Here is a 22,001-nt window from a genome sequence, read left to right on the forward strand (position 1 = left end):
TAGGTAAACTGGTTATCTGTTCTTATTATGTTACTTAATTAATGTTACTTATTCACTCCTTAGAGACCTGAGGCTATGAAATATGATAATCACATCCAACTTAAGTGCATGCTTAAGTACTAAGAAACTTTTGACTGCAGATTAGGCATGACTTACAGATTTTGCTGAACTGGAGTTTTCTGGCCTCAACCACCATGATGAAGATATTTTTCATGAAGTAAATATTCATTAAAAATTAGGCAGTAGCTGGGTAATTAATGAACAAAGCCAGGACGAATTTCCGGTTCAAGAGGTAAAGAGTTTACCTCTGCTACATTTTGGCATAACTAATAAATCTCAGTCTCTCTTTTACGGAAATAGAATTTTTGAAATACAGTTTTTGGTTAATGTGATGCCCAAATGTCTGGGAATTAAAGGTGGCTTGAGGGACTGAAGGTGGCTGGAGACTGGATAAAAACCCTTCTCATTAGAGGAAAAAGGGCCTCCTCCTTGAGAGATATCACTTGTTAAGATTATTTTCTCTTGAATCCAGTTCTGAGCAATGTGAGTGCCAGGGCTACTCCAAGTAGATAAGAATATCTCAAATGAGAAAGTAAAAACTTGTGCCGATTTTGAATCAAAAAACATAGAATGTATCATACTTTTTAAAAGATATATATTTAAAGAGGACCAAGCTGAGACTGCTTAGAATGGTGTCTTTCACAAGATTAATGTATATATTTTGATCTGAACAAATGCACTGTGCTAGCATTTCAAAAGACTCTTCCTCCAAACAGAGCACGCACTTTCCTCGTGTTTCCTTCAGCTACTAGGTTAGCTAGGGGTAAACTTTCAAAAAGGCTTGAGATCCATTTTCAAAAGTAATTTAGACATGTTATAACTGGGCTGCCTAAGTCCCAGAGCTTTCAGCGATACTTTGTTCCTTAAGAATCTAAGCACCTTTTGAAAATAAGACTTTAAAGTTCTTTAGCCAATTTTGAGACTTCTATTCTTGATGTAAAACATTGACAGTTGTGTATGAACGTTGAGAGCTTTTGTAGGATTTCAGCTTTTCTGCATGATGTAAATTTATTTAAGATAACTTCAGAGTAGTAAAGGAAATCATGTTAAATGCTGCCTCATATAAAATCTGAGCATTCGTTCTCAACAGACCACAAAGCTCCTTCCTATCTTCCAGTTGCATCTTTTTTGCCTATATGTGTGTCTTTTAAGCCTGAGGAACAGTGTTGCCTGAAAGTAAATCAACAGATTATTTACATCATTACAGATTTCAGGAAAAAATCTAGTTCACAAAAATTGTAATGTAGTAATGGTTTTTGTCCTTTCAAAATAGGGATTTAATACCAATGGATTAATAGACTGAGTGCTTCTACAAAACTGAACAGCTGTAAGGCTAATTGCTATAAGCTGGCCCACGTAAAGCTTAATGAATTAAACTAGTGTCATAGTATCAGAAAGCTCGGTAATCTTTTTCTTAAATCCTTTACCTAGATTTTACCCTCCATTAATATATTTAAGGCAGTCCTGCAGACTATTCTTGCAAGTCATTGATTTGACTGCCCACAGTTTTTCAATCATTCCTCAAATCAATCTGTACCTATAGAGCTTCTCAGTGAATGGAGGTTTACCTTGGCTGTCTGGATGCTTGTTCACCATTCACTAAATCAGTAGTTTAAAAGCTATTTATGTATCAAGACCTTAAAAGAGTCTCAGAAAAGATTTTAGTAAAGTCCAATATTAAACAGGAAGGAGAAAGGTAGTTCTCTCCTCAAATAATAAACTTTCAGTTTATTAATTATCAAATTCATCCCAGCATATCATGTACTGATTGCAGCAGGAGTGTTTTTCAAGTGAAATCACTTCAGTGTCTTTAGAAACTGATGTCAGTACCTTTTTAGTTTGTGTTTGCAATGTAGCTGGATGACTGTAGAACTTCTTTGCAATGTAGCTGAATAGCATTTGACTGGACCTCCAATAGGAGCAACTTGATTAATTCTTCATCTGTCATTTCACTAACTTATAGTGGCTTAGGAATGATGCTATCTGTGGAAGCAAAGGGCATCTAAAAATTTATGAAGTGGTACTTGTGGACAATATCTAAAATAAATTCATTAAGAATCAGTAAATACATAAGTAGACCTTTCAAGTCTGAGAACAGGCCCTATCTCACGCTTTGCCATATATGTGTGTGTCCTCCGCTTTTTCAAAACGATGTTGTAATCCCTCTCTCAGATCCCAGCCCTATGTATGACTAGCTGACATTGTCTGTTAACCAGTTAAACCGTTGGAGTGGGGTCTTGCAGTCAAGTGAGAGGCTACAGCACTGTGCCTCAGGATAGGGCCTGTCCTGACACAAACTTTGCTAGTGACCATATTTCTCACTTGCATACTGGGTCACAGGATCGGTACCCACCCTGCATCCTGACACCTTACCTGCAGGGTGAAGTCTCATGTACTGGATGGACTTCCAGTTTGTTGTCTGGAATTGTAGAATACCAGTAGGATAATGACTTTCGCTACAGGGGACATTATTTTGGAGGTTTCTCCATGTTCAGCTAATGGGAAAACCTTGAAATCTTCCTTAACAAAAAAACAAAAAAACAAACAAAAAAAAAGTTAGGTACTTTAGACCAAACCTTATGCCAGTGAGGTCAAACCTGTAATCACTGTCACACTCAGCTATGCCATGACACCTGAGAATCATTCTTGATAATATATGTGGAATATAGTTGATCCCTATTTGTACAATCTTAGTCCGGGTAGTCTCACTAATCTACCTTTGGTCTTCAGATTCTAGTAGGGTATTTGATCTGACATAAAGAAACTGCAAAGTATCTACTTACTTATTATCTACATGAGAAAATTAGTAATGTATACCTGCAAAATATGAAGCTAAGCCTTTCCCAATGTAAAAGTTAAATGAATGAGTAATTTTTTTATTTTATTTATTTCACACGATACAATATGAAGATTTTTTCATGATACAATAATACCTCTTTTTGTGAGTCAGTAGTAGTGGGCTCACAATAGTTGTGGTAATGCTCGCTGTTCAGAGGATAATGGGTTACTGGTATCACACCTCAAAGTGCCTTCTTCAGCCCACAGAATACTACACAAAAAGTCAAAAGTGAACATTACAGCTATGACTAGAATTGGTCTTCAATATGGACTATAGACTAGAACACTCACACTTTCAAACACATCTTTGCCCTTTTAACACAAAAGAGATGAAGAATTTTTGTCTTTTCTTCCCATCTCCCCGTTCTTGCACCAATAAAAACTGCTGACAAAGGCAGTCTTATTTCAAGCTATCAATTTTCAGTTGTATAACTCAACATCATTTCCATCAAGATTTTTTTCATATAGAGGTAGCTTTTGTGTACTCTTTGACTAATCATAAAGGCTGATTTGGATTTGAGTGGACCTTTTAGGTCAACAGTTCTTGAATTGGAGAAAATAGTTTTATGGTCTACTGAAAAGAGAGTTTTACATGGAAATTGAACACAAGAACTAGGGTTGGAAAATGTTAAGGTGATGTTACAAAGTAAAACATACCTGTGTGAGTCAAGGACAGAACACTAGCCACTTTTAATTTCTTGACTTTTGTTAGTTTGTATTTCAGTCTCCATATTTAAATGTTCCTTTCACCTGTATTTTTATAGCTTATTTGGAGGGATATTTCAGCCAGCTTTTCAGCTACTGTATACTGACACCAGTTAACCATATGTTTCTTTGTCTTTTAGTGAAACTCAAGATTCTTAGATTTATGTTGTATTATTTTTCATGGTTTGTAGTATAGTCAGGAGAGATTGGCTTGACTGTTTTTGATGCCTTGTACATACTAAGTTTCATTGCCCAGTATGTGGAAATGTAGACAGAATTTACCAGCTCATTAATCTCCTTAAATTGGCTGCAGAATGGATTATTTCCTGTTGCCATCACAGGTCAGTGGATGACTTGCGCCCCAATGGACTCTTCATAGAATATTTGAAAAATGTAAAATTATCACCATATTGGTTGCTTGGCACGATCTTTTTCCTAATTTGCCTACCTTTTTGGCGGGGGAGCAAATAAGACAACGGGTTATGGTGGTACCATACAATGGGTTACCTGAGTAATCGCCATATAAAGAGCTACCTCAGTGTTACTTCTGTGAGGTTAGCAACAGATACCTCTGAGTGGTTCCAGGCTGCACCCTCAGAACTTCTAAAGTCCGTGAAGAGTACTGCCAAGCTGAGTCCCAGCCAGTCAGAACTGCTGTGAGAGCAGACACTAACACTGCAGCAATTGCATGTTACTTCCCTCTACACGTAGGCAGCATATACATGAAACTTGCTTATATGTTGGTAAATGCTAAGAGATGTAATGAGTCCTGAAGCTAACAGACCACAAAGCCCTTCATACTAGTAGCTAGCACTGTACAAGATATAGTGTTGTCAGGAAAAGATATGAGTAGGCTTTGTAACTAGCTTGCAGGATCAAAAATTATAGACCTTTCAGATCAATCACATGGCCTCATCATATAGTGTAACTTAAAGATTGCAGCATGCATCAAGATGACTTGACTCTGCATTGCATGCTACAGAAATGGAATAGGTTAATATGTAATATCTAGTATGTAACATCTGATAAACTTCTGCTGTCCAGGATTTTTACCTGAAGGAACGTGTTTGCTTTGTTCATGTCACTGAAAGCCATAGTACAAATGACAAACTTGAACCTAAATTTTAAAGGTGTTTTTCAAGATGCTTTATGGGGGAAAAAAGGCTTACTTGTTTTTGCTGAGTGTTATTTACAGAAACAAACACTTTATTTTGTGGTGTTTTGTATATTGAATACAACACTGAATATAGCTTTTCCTCCTGAAAGTTTTTCCATTGGTAGTTGCTCATTTTAAGTGATCTGGTGACTAAGCTGCTCTTCTCATAAATTTTTACAGATTTACACTACTCCAGCTTAGAAATCTAGGTCCCAGTTTATCAGAGCACTCAAACACCTGTGTTAATGCCTTGGGCATCATAGCTTAAAATTAACTGGCCTGATAAATGGGTACTTACTATAGTAACTTTGGGTTACAGTCATGATGTTCTGTGTTACTGGTATAATGCCAGGATTTTAGCCAGAGCTCCAAAGGACATTTAATTGGATACATCTTTTTTTTTTTTTTTTTTCTAGCTCTAACATGTCTTCATGTCACTGTATATTATAATGTTTGTATTTATTTCATAGTTCTGTTTTGAATCCTAAATGCTGCACCCAGGAAATTCTGTTTTTCAGTTATTAAGAAAACCACTGAATTCAGTTGTAACTGTCTCATCCTGTCCATGCATTATTTTTATTTAAATTTTATTTCTCAATCAGATCCTAACAACATTGGAACTTGGTTTTTTTCCAGGTTTACTGGGGATTTTTTTTGCTTGTACAGGCTGAAGAACTGTGCACTCATGCCTTTCATTAACCCCAGTTTTATGTATCAATATTGTTTGAAAGTTCTCAGTCTTTGATTTCTTACCTTGTTTGTGGTATGCTGCATCATATTACAGTTCACATCATTTTATCTGGTTTTCTTTTCTTTAATCCAGGGCTGGGAAGAAACTGTGGATGCTGCCATTTCTTACTTATTAAGAACTTGTTTGTCAAAGAGCTCTAAGGAACAGGCCCTGACTCTCACCAGCGAGTTGTCCATACCTAAAGATACTAGTAGGCTGAAGAAACATATCACCCTCCTCTGTGACAGATTGGCCAAAGGTGGTCGCCTTTCCTTAAGTACTGAGACAACCACTCAGCAAACTGTTGTCATGCCAGGTAAGATATGAACTATATGTTTGTAATTCAAAACATGTATATTATAATTAAGAATGAGGTACATTTGGTTGTGTTTGGAGTTTGTTTTATATGAATAGGCAAATAATTCTTTTCCATTTCCTGTCAGAAATTATAGAATAATCTGGAATTTTTACACAATTTTGATGTTGCATATTTTCAGTAGAGTTGCTCTGCTTTTTTTTTGTTTTGTTTTTGTTTTAAACAGGAGTGATATGACACATTATATTTCTGTTCTAAGCAGTAGTATGAGGTAGGTAGTAAGTTGTAATGTATGAATGTAAGTTTTATCTAAAGTTGGTCACTTACTACTCTTCTTACAGCACATACTTACTAATGCAGCAGATGTACCCCAGACAGTCATTCTATTCTAAAAACTGTACAACATATTTCTTTGCACTTTTCAATTGAATGTATGTATGTGTGCATTTTATATAACATATATGATAGAAAAGTGAGGAATGAAAAGATATGCTGTATCCTTGATAGAGAAATCATTGTAGCTGTATTACCCATTTCATGACATATGCATATGACTAATTACAAAGCAGTGAGAACATTGAATACAAAAATCTGCAATTGTAGAAAGTGCCAATTGGTAGGTGATATCTCACAGAAAGCATGAAATAAAAGATCAAACTAATTTAAGCAGGTGTTGAAATCTATTTCTCATTTGGAGAAGGAACATTGAGAAGATTTTTGGAGCGTTGCACAATGGTTTAAATGAATGTCATGGAATGATATTTTTAAAAAATATTATCCAAGTTCTTTTTTATATTCACGCTACTTAGTGACAGTAAGCAGCTCTTTTTTGCAGAGTCCAAAGGCTAGCATCTTTGTATTAGTGAAAGAAATTTTCTTCCTGTCTTTTTTCCCCACGGGCCAGGTAAGTTCTCAACAAATGTCAGACTTTCCTGATGACTTGGAAACGCTGTATTTTTTCAGCTTCCATCTCTGGATTAGGTAGGAAGTTCCCTCAACCCCAAGGTCTCCCAGACCATACAATCTCACTAGGGCCTTTGGCCTCAATGACCTCCTTCACCTACAGCAGTCTTCACAACTGCAGGCATGTGTATGTATGTGCGCTTAATGCATAAAATTAAGAGTTTAGTATTTTGTCTTCACAGATGTTGTTTTTGATCAAGATTGTTTTGAGTTGTTTCAATTGTGATTTCCTATATTTTGTTTTCTTACATTACAATGTATAACTTAATTCCTGGTTAACATAATCCGAATGGCCTCATTTAAAAGTTCTTGCTTGTTACTATGTACAGCCCTTCTTTGCATGTGCTAATTGAAATGCTTAGGTAAAATGACTTCAGAGTGTTCGGTGACAAACTATTCTATTTAATTAATTTCTGTAAGTGTTATGTTATGCCCATATCTGGAAATGGATTTATAATCACATGAATTGAAGATGTGAGCCAGAATAAGTAGCAAATTAGATTTACCTTTTTTTCTTGGTATTTCTTTGCAAGATTTTATTTCCTCATAAAATACATGTTAAGAGTTAATTCATTTGTTAAACTTAAAAAAGATTATATAGTCATTGTTTTCCCTTCTAAATATTTTGAGAAGGTGTAAATAGCTGCAGTTCATTTTTTTCCTCTTAAGTTAAGCAATAAGGTGAAATGATTTAATATGCAAATTCACTTCTGCCTGTTGAGTAGTCTCACTGAGCTCAGTGCGACCGCTCACTTTGGTCATGATTAATTCTGATAGGAAGAGGGTAAAATTTCTAAGTGTAAAGAACTTAGAAGAAATTCTGCTCTTGATGAGGGACCTTGAGAAAGCAGTGTGTTCATGCTCTCCATATTGTATACATTAAAGACTAAAATTCAGAAAATTTTAAACCCACTGTTTTCTCTTACATGAGGCCAAAATACCAAGAAGGCATGAGTGACGTATTAGAGTGTTTTTTCACATTGTGGTACAGGTAGACAGCTATACTACCTCTCAAATTAAAAAAAAAAAAAAAAAAGAAAAGAAAAAGGAGGAGGAAGTACATTCCAAGCAAAACATAAGAAATTTGACCAATAGCAATGTATTGATTAAATGCGGATCAGGCTTAACAGGTTACATATGGTAAGTAGTGAAAAATTACTTGTAAGCAGCTGGTTGAGACTTGGTATAGCAATGTCCCACCCAACATAAACTGTTTTAGCCATATGTGAAAAGCCCTTTGGCCATGATTTACATTAAAAAGAAATAAAATCTGTAATCCGTATACAGATTCTAAAAAAGGTCATTTTCAGAATTGCTGACTGTAGTGTGTAGCCCTTTCAAATACCAAATCACCTAATTAAGAATCAAAATTATGACCTAACTGAGCTAACACTTCAGGCTGTCAAAAGAAGATACCATTTAAAGAAACTGTTTTATAAAGCTCAATAAGACTTTCTTATTTGCACTGGGAGTTTAGCCTGGAGCCTAGAGAAAAGGGTCTATACAGTATGCATTTCCTCATTAACAGTTGAGAGAACATAGATTTGGGAACAGTATGGCACTAAGACCAAAGATGTGTTATATTTAAAAATAAGAAATTTCTTCATTTATAGGACAAGTCACTGTATAGCGAGAAATATTTGTTCCCTATGCTTGGAACAGCATAGTATTTAAGAACTTACTTTCTAGCAGGATGTGTTATATGCTTTGAAAGTTTGTGGATTGTTGATTGTCGGGGTAGACTGGAGAAAACTGGGAGGCTTCTTGGGAGAGTAATGATTTTACTGAGGCTTTTAAAACGTCCATTTTTGTCTTCTGCTAGCTGTTTGCACTTTTTGAGAAGTGCTTAGGACCTTCAGGCACTGCTGAGCTGTAACAGCAACCAGAATTTTTAAAAGTTAAGTCCGATACGTTCAAGATGGTTTACCCTGAAATCTAGAGAAATCAGATGAAGCTATGTTGAAACAACTGGTGATTATCTTTAGGTGCGCAACTACTTGAAGAAGTGCGTTTAGAAACCAGCTATCAATATTTGTAGTCAATCCAAGAATATATGCCTGAGATATGCTGTGGTCTCTGCTGGGCCTGTTTTTATACATTATTTTCCTTAATTGCAGTGATGGAATATGAACATGAAATTTGTGGATCTGCAACAGCTAGAAGTAGTTTCAAACACTTTGAAAGACACAGCAATAACTTGAGTGATCTTGATGAATTAGAGGATTCATCTGAAATAAGTGAGATGAAATTCAGGAAAGATTGCTAAGGACTCTAGCAAATAAAAATCAGACAAACAAATTTGAATTTGAGAAATAATTCCTTAAATAGTGTTACCATAGGGGAGGATCTGTGGGGTTATACTAGACCAGCAGCTGGATACAAGTCAGCAGTATGATCCTATTAAAAAGGCAAATTCCGATTTGGGGTTATAGTCATATGACTTGAATGAAAAAACATAATTATTTCTTTTTACATGAGGAAGCTTCAGTTGAAATTACTGGGTAACACAATTTAAGAAAAACTTAGACGAATAGAATTCAGAATAGAGCATAAAAATTACAAATGACTTGAAGCAATTTGCTTTCTCTTTCTCCTGGGGGAAGGAAAAAAAGGAGGTTGAGCAGGGACATGACAGTTTTCCGGTATGTAAAATGCTCTTCTAAGAATGATTAAAAGTTAATCAGAATCGTTGGCTAAATGTGATCATAAATAAGCGTGCACCACATCAGGCTGTATCTTGCACTGTGTTGCCTTTGGCAAGGTGCAAACGGCTGGAGCAGGGGAAAGGTGAGGGGCTTGGGGAACCGTGCCAACCCACAGTGTGGGTCAAAGCCAGGGAAGTGCTGTGGAAAGGTGCCACAGACCACCCAGGTTGTCATGTACTCAGTTTAATGGGTGGGAGAATTTATAGTATAAATCCTGATTACCTGCAGTGAGTGAATTTTGTAGCTTTTCAAGATCACTTATAATATCAATGAATTTTGCAGGATTATTTTGATAACCTTAAGCAGTGTCAGCAGTGGCTGTTTGGAGACTTCTTTAAGTGTTGGTCTGATTGGAGCTCTGTTTGCAGTATTGTACAACCTGTATTTTGGGTATATCACAACTGTCTAGAATGTGATCCTGCTTTTCTTGTAGTAGTCCCTGATGTACAGATATCTCTTGCAAGTGGCATCTGTGTCAGTTCAAGGCTCTGTTCAAGGGGGAAAAAATCAACCTTTTTTCATAGCAAGGAGTTTTATCTTTAATTTAGGACTTTGTTTTTCTCTCAACCATCTCTTAATGAAGAATATCTCTTAATAGCTTATATGACTGATTGTCCTTATAGGAGAGTTTTTCTAAAACTTAAATTATGTCGTCTTTCCTGCAATCAAACCAGTTTCTTGTGATCCTAATATAGAAGGTAGACATGGCAAGTAATGCCACCTCTTTATAACCTTGTAAGCTTCGGAAGATTGTTATTAGGTCCCTTCAGGACCTCTTCCTATTTCATAGCAATTGTGCACAAGTTCTTTTTTTTGTGGATGATTTTTCTATCCTCCTTATTCTTTCTGTTTTCCGAAATGGAAAGAATGCCAGGTCTAATTGTAAAAACATGTGCTTTTAAGTTGCTAGAAGAGCAATATTCATTTCTTATATAGAACATAAACACTGCTGTAGAATCTTAGTACACCAAGAATGTTCTATAGAAAGACTAATAATAGTTTGCTCAATGTGAAGAAATAATAATTTTTTGCTTGAAATTTCATGTCATCCTTTTAATTAAAAATTTCTTCATTGCTATCATTAGGGGAAAGGAATAAGCAGTATAGCTCAAGTATTCTCAAACTTTACAGCATGGTCTTTCATACAGAATGTCTTATGAAATGTGGTGCCTCCCATTTGTAGTCACATAGATTCTCAGCTCCTCTCTGTAATAGTAATGTTACCTGAGCAGCAACTACAGTAATCTTTTGCCTGGAAAAGTTAGAATAGTGTAGTTTAATAAGGCAGGGAAGACAGCACAGAGGACCAGACAATTCATCTGAACAACCAGCAAATATTCTATAAATGGCCAGAGCCTACTGATCACAGTTTGAAAGTAATGCGAGGATTTTGTACACCTGAGGATTGATTGATACTGACTGGTGGAATTGGTAGTCCACTGAAGTCCATGGAAACTTTGTCATTGACCAAGTTAGACTGAACATATTATCTGCGATTTTCATATTATTCCTTGTCTCTTTCCACTATTTCATGAGGGAGAGTAACATTTACAAAAGTGCCTTACAAGTCACCTACAAGATATTCAAAAATATCTGGGGATCTCAGCAATCTAACTTTTAATAAAAGTGCCTAATTCTTACTGAAACTCAGGTTACTGAGGACTTCTTTTTCTTAAATGTACCCGGAGATTTTTAAGCCACATTTATAAATCACTACCTGATGATCCATTCCCATTGACCTGAGTGTTTGATCAGGCTCTTAAATAGGAAATTGGCACAAACTCACTTCAACTATTACAATGAAAACTCTAACTCATTTTTTCAAGCTTCCTTAATATCATATAGGTTGGTCATATAAAGTACCTTAAAAGGCAGATTTCACCTGGAAGCGGATTGTTTATTGAAGACTGAAAAAGAATTATTATTATTATTATTATTATTATTATTATTTACATCTGTGATGATATTAAAAGATTGAAATCTGCATTTAAGCAGAAAGATAAGATATGTTTCTAACATTTTTGGCTATATTAAAATTATCCAATTCCAATGCCAGTATACTTAAAGTATCACATTTATTAACCTTCATTTGCTTAAGTGCTCAAAACTCATATAGACATTTTTATCTGATCTGAAAATTATGTGCGTTTGTATTTTAACAGGTGTGTATTTTTGTTCTCTTTCCCTGTAAAACCCAGGGTTCACATATCCAGATAAAGATTTCTCTGTGGGAGGAAGCTGTGCATTAAAACAAATCTACCAGTGTTTGCTTCTCTCACTTTCAAGGATCTTCAGCTTTTATTGAAACTAAAACAGACCAATCATCTCTGTATCTCTTTTTCAAACTTTCCTTACTTTCTCTCCTTTGGCAAAGGCTAGCATAAATATTTGGTAAAATGCGTACTTTTTCTCTTCTCTCTCTAGTTCATCCCTCTAGTAAAGATCCTTCTTACTTGTGTGGCTCCGCTTTGCTGAGGTTTCTCCATCTTTCCTCAATTATTTCCTCTTCCAGTTTTCTTTTTCTCATTTCTCTTTTCTACATTATGCTTCACTAATTTCTTTCTCTGTACTGTACTCTTTGAAGTCCATGCAACTAGATAGTATTCTTCACTGTGATAGTCAAGAGTGAGTAACTTTATTGCTAGCCACCTGAGAGTGTAAATGGCTGTGACTGTGAGAGGGAGCAGTGAAGGATAGGAGGACCATTTTCCTGGTCGACTAGAGCTGTACCATTGTCACCCTGGGTGGCCCAAAGGAGTAATTATAGAGAAAACCCTGCAGGACTAGTATGGATCTATCAGGTAATGAGACTCTAGCAAAGTTTGACAAAAGCATAACAGAGTCTAAATCCATAAATACCGTGATCATTGTATACTTCTGTATCCAATTTGTGCAGCTCTGTGCAGGCTGAACTGTTGAGCCAGTTTAAACATAACTTTCTTCTCTCCAGCTAATCGCAGATAATAATCACATAAGAAAATAATAGGAACAAAGAAGTTGTCATAGCTCTTACAGCCCCTAACGTCGTCATGCACTTCTGTTGCGTTGTGTCATGCCAGCTAGTAATGAGACATGATATAGTGTATAATGCAACACGATATGGTAGTGTAACTCTAACATGACTTTAAAATATCCACTGTGAACTTCTACTTCTCCACACACAAAATATTTTTGCAGTAATTTACCAGCTGTTCATGATGAACAGTTTTATCTTAATTTAAAAGCCTAGAAATAAGCAAATAATACATATCAAACCAACATTTTAAACAATAACGTATCAAATTTTTTAAACAAATTATTTGGGTTCTATTTTGAGACTAAAATATGCCTCTTGCTCCAAAAAGCTGATTTACTGAAAAGGAAGGGGAGTAGCAAACCATTAGGGAGAATTTGGGAGTGCTTACAGCAACGAGATCCTGTGGTTGCTCAAGAAAGGCTTAAGAACAACTAAGTGGAGCCAGAAACATTGATTCTTTGGCTCTCTGATATGAATCTTTACTCTTTATAATTTTTATTTTCATTGTAACTTTCCATTGTTTTAGTAACTTTGGTAATTGAATTCTATGAAAGGGAAAATTGAGCTATGCAGAAGTTAAGTGACTTGCCCAAGGTAATACCATGAGCCAGTAACACCTGCATAAATAGGATTCAAGTATAATGCCTCACGGTCTCATACATATTCAAGTATAATGCCTTAGCTGCTACGCACAGTTGTTTTTATGTGTTTTATTGTTAAAAGACAGGTTACAAATGTAATAGATTTTTGTAAGCCAGCTTGCCTGCAGCCTGTTGCTATATCATTCTGTGATCACATTTAAAAATGGAAAACTGAATATCAGACACAGGAAGAGAGGGAGGGAGAGTGCCTCAGAAGGTCTTTAATTTGCATGAATTTAGTCAAATTCCATCAGCCTGCTACAGTCAGTTGACAGCTTTCTTCAAGAGGTTGATTTTCTGGGATTACATAAAAAGCAGTAAAGCACTGAATTTTTTTTAATTGAAAATAAGGACCTGATAGAAAATACATTTAGTTTTTCAGGACATTTTGTAGCTCGCTGTTTGATTGGTGTGTTGTATCTCTCATCTGACTATTTCCTCTTACATATGCAGCTTTTATAAATATCCATTTTTTCAAGATTCCCCTATTGTGACAAGAACCAAAACAAGATGGAAGGGGGTAGCAAGACACATGGGTGTGCAGGATGGTGATAGGCTTTTTATTATATTGCTGGGCAACTCTCTCCTCCTCAGTTGATATTACAGCTGGCAAAAAACAGAGAGTGAAGGAGTATAAAGGTTAAGATGGCTAAAGCAAAAAAACGTTTAGAAAATGAATGATTTAAAGAGGAAAATGTCATGCATAATGAATAAAAAAGAAATTCTGCCTGAGACTTGGGATTCATTCATTTGTTGTACTATGAAATTTAGCTGGCAGCATTGCAATTCCAACTTGCCTCATCTAAGTACAGTTGGGATCAACACATTAGTGCGCTGGTGTATAAAATCCTATTGCTGGCTCTTTCCATTGAAATCCATTACATTTTAATATGTTCTGCTTAAGTATAAGTGGTCACAAATGATTCGTAATGTTGAAGTAAGCTTTTAGTGAAAATAATTGTCTGTTGCAAGAATTTCCCATAATGATCATGCTTGTCATTGAGCTTTATTTTCTTATTCTTTTTGTGTCCTTGAGAGACCACAAGTAAACTTCTCTAATGTGCACTAACAAGTTAATTGCTTAAAATTATGGAAAAGCAGTGTGTTGCTAAAGGAAAAGATATACAGCTTCTGGCCTTCCATTTCAGAAAACTCAACAGCAGTAAGTAAAATAAATAAATAAAGCCTAGATAATTTTTAAGAGGTTGTTACAAATGATGTAATCTATTTTTAAAGAAAGCCAAACGTTTACTGTAAGAATACAACATCATCCTTTTATTTGAAGGTATGCTACTAATGAGGAGTCAGTGTCACATGTTCAGTCATCCTTTGGGTTTCCATTTAACAGGTTTTCCTTGGTTCTATTAAGTTTGGTTTTCTGTAATGTTTCAAGAACCTGTACGACAGAGAGTGAGCCTCAGTAATAATATAGGAGTTATAGGAATTTGAAGAGCAGAATTAGCCCTGCACTTTAGATGACATGTTCCTTCTTTCCAGCCACTATTTATGATGAATAACACCACTACAAAATTACAGCCATTATCTATTTTTCATAAATACAGGCCATGACAAAGCATGTTTATCCACAGGAAGGTACTGGGAAAGAGCAATTACAGAGGAATGGGAGGAGAGGGGGAAGAGAATGATTTTCAGGTCCTCTCTCTTTTCTCTTAAAATGCTGAAAGCTCAGGTTCCTTGGGAGCCTCTACCTTTTGTTGTGTTGTGTTGGGGTTTTTTGTGTAATATTTCTCTTAAGGTGACTGTAAGCATTTCTTTTAACATCATATATAGCTCAAGCCAGAATATGTTAATGGCTTTCTCCTCAGTTTGTTGTGACTGGAAGTAATATCTCTGAGTCAGCAGAGATTTAACTGTTTGCACATCAGGTGATGCTGTGCTCTGTTGGTCTCAGACATTTTGCACTTCCTGCTCTCTTTGTTTTCTTGAACAATTAGATTGAGTAAACCTGATTCTTCTCTTACACTGCAATAAATTAGATATATTGTAACTGGAGTGACTAGTGTTACACTATCCTAAACTATTTTGAGCAAGTGAGCCCAGATTGAGTTTATTTGCATGATTTTTTGCATTATCACTGAACTGAGACTACCATTTTTGAAGAGAAACTCTACTCCATGTTTTATTTAGTCTTCAGAATTTAAAAAATCACTTGAACTATGATAGTATTGATGTTTTTTCTCAATTTTCTGGCCTTTTTAAAAGGAAGTAAAAGTGTTTGTGGGTATGTTGATTTCTTTATTTACTTATACTGTTGCATGATAAAAAATGCATGAGTTTGTAGAAGTCCGTGGTGAATTAGCAATGCAAAACCACATCTACATCACTAATACCAACTGTAATGTATTTGCTCTTCCAGATTGCCGTAAAGGAGTCTAATAAATCTAAAACTAGTGAAAATTTCATGTTTTGTGCATGCAGAATTGATTTTTCAATTACTTCAGACTGTTTTAGGGCCTAATCCAAAACCTGATGAAATCTATGGGAGTTTTTCCCTTGACTTCAGTAAGCTTTGGCTCTGGACCTTGGTTTTCATTTTTTAGAATAGATTTGCCAAAAATCTGCAGAGAACCACGCACTTGGAAAGGTTTTACTTGCAAAGTACAGCTGGTTGATTTGCACACAGAAAAGTTCCCGATGCTTTTCGAAGCAGAAAAAATATTTGTAAGGACTTACAACTTTAGTAGGTAAAAGAACTTTGCTTTAACATTTAAAGCAGAAGTTACTTTGTGTCCTAAACCAAACATGACAAATTCCACACCATGGAAAGATTATATTTAAAGTGCATAAATTCGTGATAACAGAGCTTAAAAATGGCAAATGACCTTTTTTTTAGGTTGTGGCATTAAGAGAGCTGGGACTGCCTGCCTTAATAAAGGATACTTCTTGCTACAAATAAAAACTACACTGCAATTAAAAAATAATTTCCTGAGGTTAAGTACACCACTTTGAGGGATGGATCTCGAACTTCAGAGAGCATAGTATGCAATCAGGTCTGTGCAGCTCCACAGGGAGGGTTTCACTACCTCTGGGTGGTCAGATCACTGTACATAATAGAAGTGATGCAACAGACTGGGTTTTAGAGGCCATGGAGCGTGGTCTGTGCATCAACAAGGCACATGCCCTTCAAATATCAACCTAACCTGAAAGTAATGGTGTTTCAAGGTAGTGTGCTGGGTTATGAATGGCAGTCACTGAGGAGCAGAATCCTTTGCCATTCCCTTTTTGATTTTTGAGCAATCATCTTTAGCAGCGATAGGACACAGATCTGGCTGCATTAAGCTCTTCAGTAACTACACTGTGAATTGGCAGAGACTCCCACCCATGGTCTTGATTGCTTTTTCACAGGGAGAATAAGCGTGGACTTCATCATGAAACTGAGTGCTTGAGAGTGTTACAAAGTTGTGCAGAGTCAGTATTGAATTTACATTTTTTTCCCTTATTTTTAAGGAACTAGAGCATTTTTGAAGACAAGTCACCGTTTTGACTGTAGCTCTCTGAGCAATCAGCTTTTAGTCTACTCATGAAACTAGTGTGGATGGTTCAGCCAGTGTTCATATGCTAAGCCAAGGTCCATAAATTCATCTTTCCCTTTCCCTTGAGTTTATTCAGATTCACCCAACTCTAACACTTTGATCTGGCATTTGAGCTGGAAGATCTAATGAAATCAAACCTGAGGTGCTTCATGATACTGGCAGATAGTGAAAATTCCTCAAAATATATATATATATTTTTTGGTACTATTGGCTGAACCACAAACAGCATTGATATGGGGCAAGCGAAAGCGAAAAGCTGTGTAAACTTGCATCACAAAGATTTTAATTTGGTTCAGTTATATCTTAAGGCAAAGATTTAGCTCACCTTCCTTTGATTAGAATGTTGCTAAAACACTAATAAAATATAACGTGTAGTTAACCAAACAATTTTAAAGTAGTCTCTTGTAAGGCTATAAAAACTTGCAGCAAACTGATGAAAACTGCAGGCTTGATGAGTTTCACGTGATTAACATGGAAGGATGCATCTCTGAGTGTTTGCGGTGTACTGTAAGTGCAAATACCACAGCTGCTTCATTGCCAGTTGATCTCTGTATTTTGATGAAAGATGTGCTTTATTAGTTCTGACCTTAACGAAAGCTTGACTATTATTCCACTTGAAAAAAACTAGTTAACTAGAAATTAGTTATCACTGAAAGTGGTGTTACTTCAAAGTTGGGATATGATTAGGGGGATGTTCCGCTGTATTAATTGAGTTTCCATTTTAATGACATACTGTCTTCAGTGTAACAATAAGCAGCTGTGCCACACTGTGCATTTCAAAGAACATTTACTCAGCCCTCAAATTTGCCATTAGAGATCAAAGAGAGGATCTGATGTGTATGGATGATGAAGGATGCCTAAATTCAGATGGATGACTGAACAGAAATAGTGCAGCTAGAGGATAATAAATATTATGAACAACCTTTTTTGTTATGTAAGTTATGTGGTGCTGAATTATATTAAATTTTATAGCTGCACTGAGAAATCTTTCATGATGTGTTTTTCAACTGTATCATAGTACTGATAAGCATGTGTCTCTTTTAGCACTTATTTTTCAAATGAAATTTTGAGTTAATTTTTTTTTTAGTAAAAAGAATTACTGATGACATTTTTAAAAGCAGTTTAGAAATAAATGGATGCTTACATGTAAGAATTAGGGGAGGACATTTCAGAGTAAAGTCTGACTAAATGGTCAGATTGATTCCTTCTGGTCTTAAAATCTATTTAGATACGTTTAAATTAGTAGCTGTTCTTGGTTATGTCCTCCCTAAATTTGAGAGGTTTTTTTGTAACCAAAGTAGTCATTAGGCATATAAAGTTGCTGTTCAAGGATACTTAAATGAAGTTATAAACTGGCATTCTCATTTGAATCAGGTCATCAGTAAAGCAGGGAATAATTTGCCAGAAGTTAAGCAGGAGATTGCAGTCAGTGGAGTATACTATGCTGTTAGAGATTTTGGGTCTGATTACTTGCTAGCATAAACTGTTGAGAAAAATGGAATTCTGTAGAATAGTGTGAAGCAGAATCAACCCAGAAGCCTTACGATGAGTCAATTAAAGAGGTTTGGATTTAGTGAGAGCTGTGTTGCATGTTATAGATAATAAAATCATGGGAGCTTAGAGAAATCCAGTAGTCTGAGCTAAAAGTCCTTCTGAAAGTATAACAGGCTCTTATGATACCTGTGGCAATAAACTGCCCTGTTTGCATACAAAGGCACTGTATCAACAGAATTAATTACTTTGCAATACTTTCCGAGTCTGAGGAGACCAAACTCACCAGTTCTGTTTGATTACTTCATTCAATTAGTTATTGAGGAAAAAATGCTTGTTGTATGATCTTCTTACAGCAGATTTCCCAAATATTTCACAATAGAAGTTATAGGTATCTTTCTGCCCCCAAAAGAGCCTTTATTTTTGGTCCTATTTGCAACACATATAAAACAGCATTTTACTCTAGTTCAGTGTAAAATTGATTCTCATGTGGATAAGTTGGTTCTCTCTGGCTATTGAATTGCAAATATATGCAATCATTTTGATTAGTATAGTAACAGTGTATATTATAAGCAATGTGAAGAAATACAGAAGGTGTTATAACATTCATGGGTAGTCTACTCTCAATGTCGGTATGTGCTATGTAGAAGATGATACTCCTTCGAATGTTTGCTCTGTGGTTCACTGAAACAGAGGAAGCTTTCTGCAGCACATCACTGCCAAACAGGTAAAACACTTCACTTCGTGGGTCAAACCTATCCTTGTTTAATGCAGGTTTGCCACTTCAGCAGGTAGGACTATGAGTGGCTGGTAACGAGTGGTGAGGGAGCGATAATTATTTATTTACAGACCAGCAGTAAGGTTATACTATGGAGAGAGTATTTTCCACTAGCTACCCTGGTCCATCTGGCTCTCTGCTAAGATGTAAGAAAGATCTTTGTTGTGTATGCTGTTTGATTATGTTGTAATATTTTTGGCAAGTCAACAGTTTACCTTGGTAGAATGAAAAAGGAATATTTACGGAGGTATATACAGTTTCAAACTCGGCATGACAGGTTGCATTAAGAAATTCTTGGTTGGCACAGCACTCTAGTCCTTCTGAACAGTGAAATAATTGTTTTGATCAACAAGATAAGGGTAAAATCCTGGCCACATTGAAGACACTGGGAATTTTGCCATTGTCTTAATTCAGCCAGGATTTCTCCCATGAGTTTAACAGCAGTGTATGTTATTGTTTTACTCATATTCACCTAGTAGATGCTAACCTACTGACTTAGCAGAGCACATAAGAACGAACTGTGTAAGTACTTTTAAAAATTTGCTTCTCAGTTTGAATTCATTCCTTCAGGTAGGACTTCCTTGGGTGTTTGGACAGAAAGGAAGGAAGAGGTGATGTTTTTAGACCATTATCTACTGCAGATTTGGTGCTAGTAAAGAGGAAAACACAAATACTGAGTTATATTTTGGGACAAAAAAGAACACAAAGTTAAGGGATTGTGAAAGCCTTGTTTTTTTGTGTAACTTTGGCACAATGATGGGAATGCTATCCTCTTGTCTCCATGGGATAAAAGTATAAAGAAAATACTAACTACTGATTTATTCGTATTTATTTCCACTGAACACTGAGCAAGATGCACTCAACGTGCCTATACCAGGCCTTTATAAATGCTGACTTTTAACCACTGCCACAAAATGTGAATTTAAAATATTAAGTTTCCCCTAGTATTTATTTTTTTGGTTGAAATCTTCAAATGAGGGGAAGCTAAAGAACTGGGGGAGGAGAACTAGTACAAAGAATTTAAATGTACCTTGTTAATTACAACAGGAAGTAAATCAAATGCAAAGAATCTAATGGTACTTTATTGCTTACAAGGTAGGCTGTAACAAAGAGGACCTCTTGCGTAATTGGTTCTTAACAAATTCGGCCATTTAACCAGTACTCAAAAAATACCACAAGTGTTAGAGGATTTGCAGGTTAAAATGAACAGCCTGCTGTAAGTAGCCTTTCACATTTGAGAAAGTGCAGATGATGCTGCAGCATGTATAATGTTTCCATAGTCAATGATAGATAAAAAGAATTGTTTAACAATCCATATCCTTGTGTGTGCACTTAAGCTATGGGTAGATCGATAAAAAAAGCATTAAGCCTGGTGCCAGCTGAAGTTATTGTACCTACAGGCTATTTGACTACATAACGGAAACTGAATCTGGATTTCAGAAACCCCATTTAGACAAATCATTTTCTAGGCAATGTCTTTTCCAGTCTCTGTTTTAGTCCTGGGTCATTTGGAAAGGGAAAACCTATACTCAATTGATGGGGTTTCTTGTTTGGTATTTCTAACACAAAGAATTTTTCTGCATACGAAGGAGGTATAATTAGTGTGTTAATGTAAATGTTGTAGTGCTTAATAAGAATAATTGTTTAATCCTTTTATCTTTTATTTAATGTTACTATTACCAGAATCTCTCTGTGAAATGGTGGTTCGGATTCATATAATATTTTATCAGTAGGTGGGAGTATTCTCAAATAATTTGTCAAGGTAGCTCTGTAATGGTCATTCTGAGAAGAGTGGATGAGCAGGGGCGCAAAGCCTGCGCTGCTCTGCCCTGCTGTATCGATTCTGCTCCCTGCTGGAGGCTGGGGCAGGACTGGGTCATTTCAAGCACTGGCTTTATTCTTTAGATTAGTTCTCTTCATGCTTCTTTTCATTAGCAGTGACATTAGAGCATAGCGAAAGGGAAGCCAGAAAGGTAATAATGTTGCTTCTAACCCTTTACCCTGCTCTATGTATCTTCTGTTGCAGAAGAGGATAAATCCTAACACTTCTGGTATCCCATGTGTGCTTCTGTGAAAGTGAGTTTAAAGGGAAGTCTGCTCATATCAAGGAAATTTTTCAGTTGAGTTGTGTGTTTTGGCTTAAGTTTGGATGCATAAGAAAACTTCAAGAACATGCGTTGAAAGGATTGCTCAGTTAGAAGAAGCTTTGTTAATCTTTTTAAATCCTATACTGTATTATTATATACTCATATTTCTGTCCATTTTGGAGTGTTGAGGGATGTGTTGCATTTTAGGTGCTTGTTTGATTTTATAAATTTTACACGAGAAGGAGAGAATGCATTGGTTTGTTGAGTATGAAAACATAAACAAAATTTTAAGAGTTTCAGAAAAACTGAGGGAGCAGTAGGCCAGGGCAGTGCTTCTTGGAGCGTACCTACTACGTTCCTTTCTGCTCTGACAAACTGGTGGTGACAAACTGCTCCAGAACTGACAAATGTGCTCCAACTTCTCATAGACATTCAGTCTATGGATCAGGTCAGAGTAATACCTTTAAAACATGAACAGAGTAGACACCAAGCCTCAACATGAGCTGTTTCACTCTCTAGATAGCCTACTATTGCTCTGCCTCACTTAATATTATAGACATAACCAAATTACTTGGTTGCACTTCTTGACTAATAAAATATATCCTTGGCCTTTGGTCGTTTTATCTATCAAGTCAGTAAGCTTATTTATATATATAAAATAAAAGTCAAGACAATTTATGATGTTTGTTTCAGACACAGAGTAGACAAAAGATTCAGAATGCCACAGACCTTCAGCGGGCTATGCTGCAGGTCCTTTAGAAGAACATGAACTGTTAATGCAAGGAAATTAAATAGGATAATGTTTAGAGAGAGTTTTAAAAAATGTCTCACAACAAGTTCTTCCTTGTAATGAATGAATTCAGGTCTTAGTGAGGTCAGGATGATTTTTGCTGGAAAGTAAAAGTTGATTTTTCCAGTGAGACAACAAATAGAATATCAGAGCCAAATAGATGTTATTGGA

General features: G+C 36.0%; 1 protein-coding gene across 5 annotated transcripts in view; it reads left to right on the forward strand.

Moving 5' to 3' along the window:
* Nucleotides 1–22,001, forward strand: part of BBS9 (Bardet-Biedl syndrome 9) — a 319,236-nt gene that overhangs the window by 159,349 nt on the left and 137,886 nt on the right. For all 5 annotated transcript variants that reach the window (XR_010387693.1, XM_026100770.2, XM_064506543.1 and 2 more), the window contains one exon: nucleotides 5,583–5,805. Coding sequence is in view for 4 of the 5 variants with exons in the window: in XM_026100770.2 (XP_025956555.2) it covers nucleotides 5,583–5,805 (223 nt within the window). In the remaining variant the exon portion in view is untranslated. The remainder of the gene's footprint in view (nucleotides 1–5,582; nucleotides 5,806–22,001) is intronic.

The sequence above is a fragment of the Dromaius novaehollandiae genome, chromosome 2 (assembly GCF_036370855.1).
Source record: "Dromaius novaehollandiae isolate bDroNov1 chromosome 2, bDroNov1.hap1, whole genome shotgun sequence".
Classification (NCBI taxonomy): Eukaryota; Metazoa; Chordata; class Aves; order Casuariiformes; family Dromaiidae; genus Dromaius; species Dromaius novaehollandiae.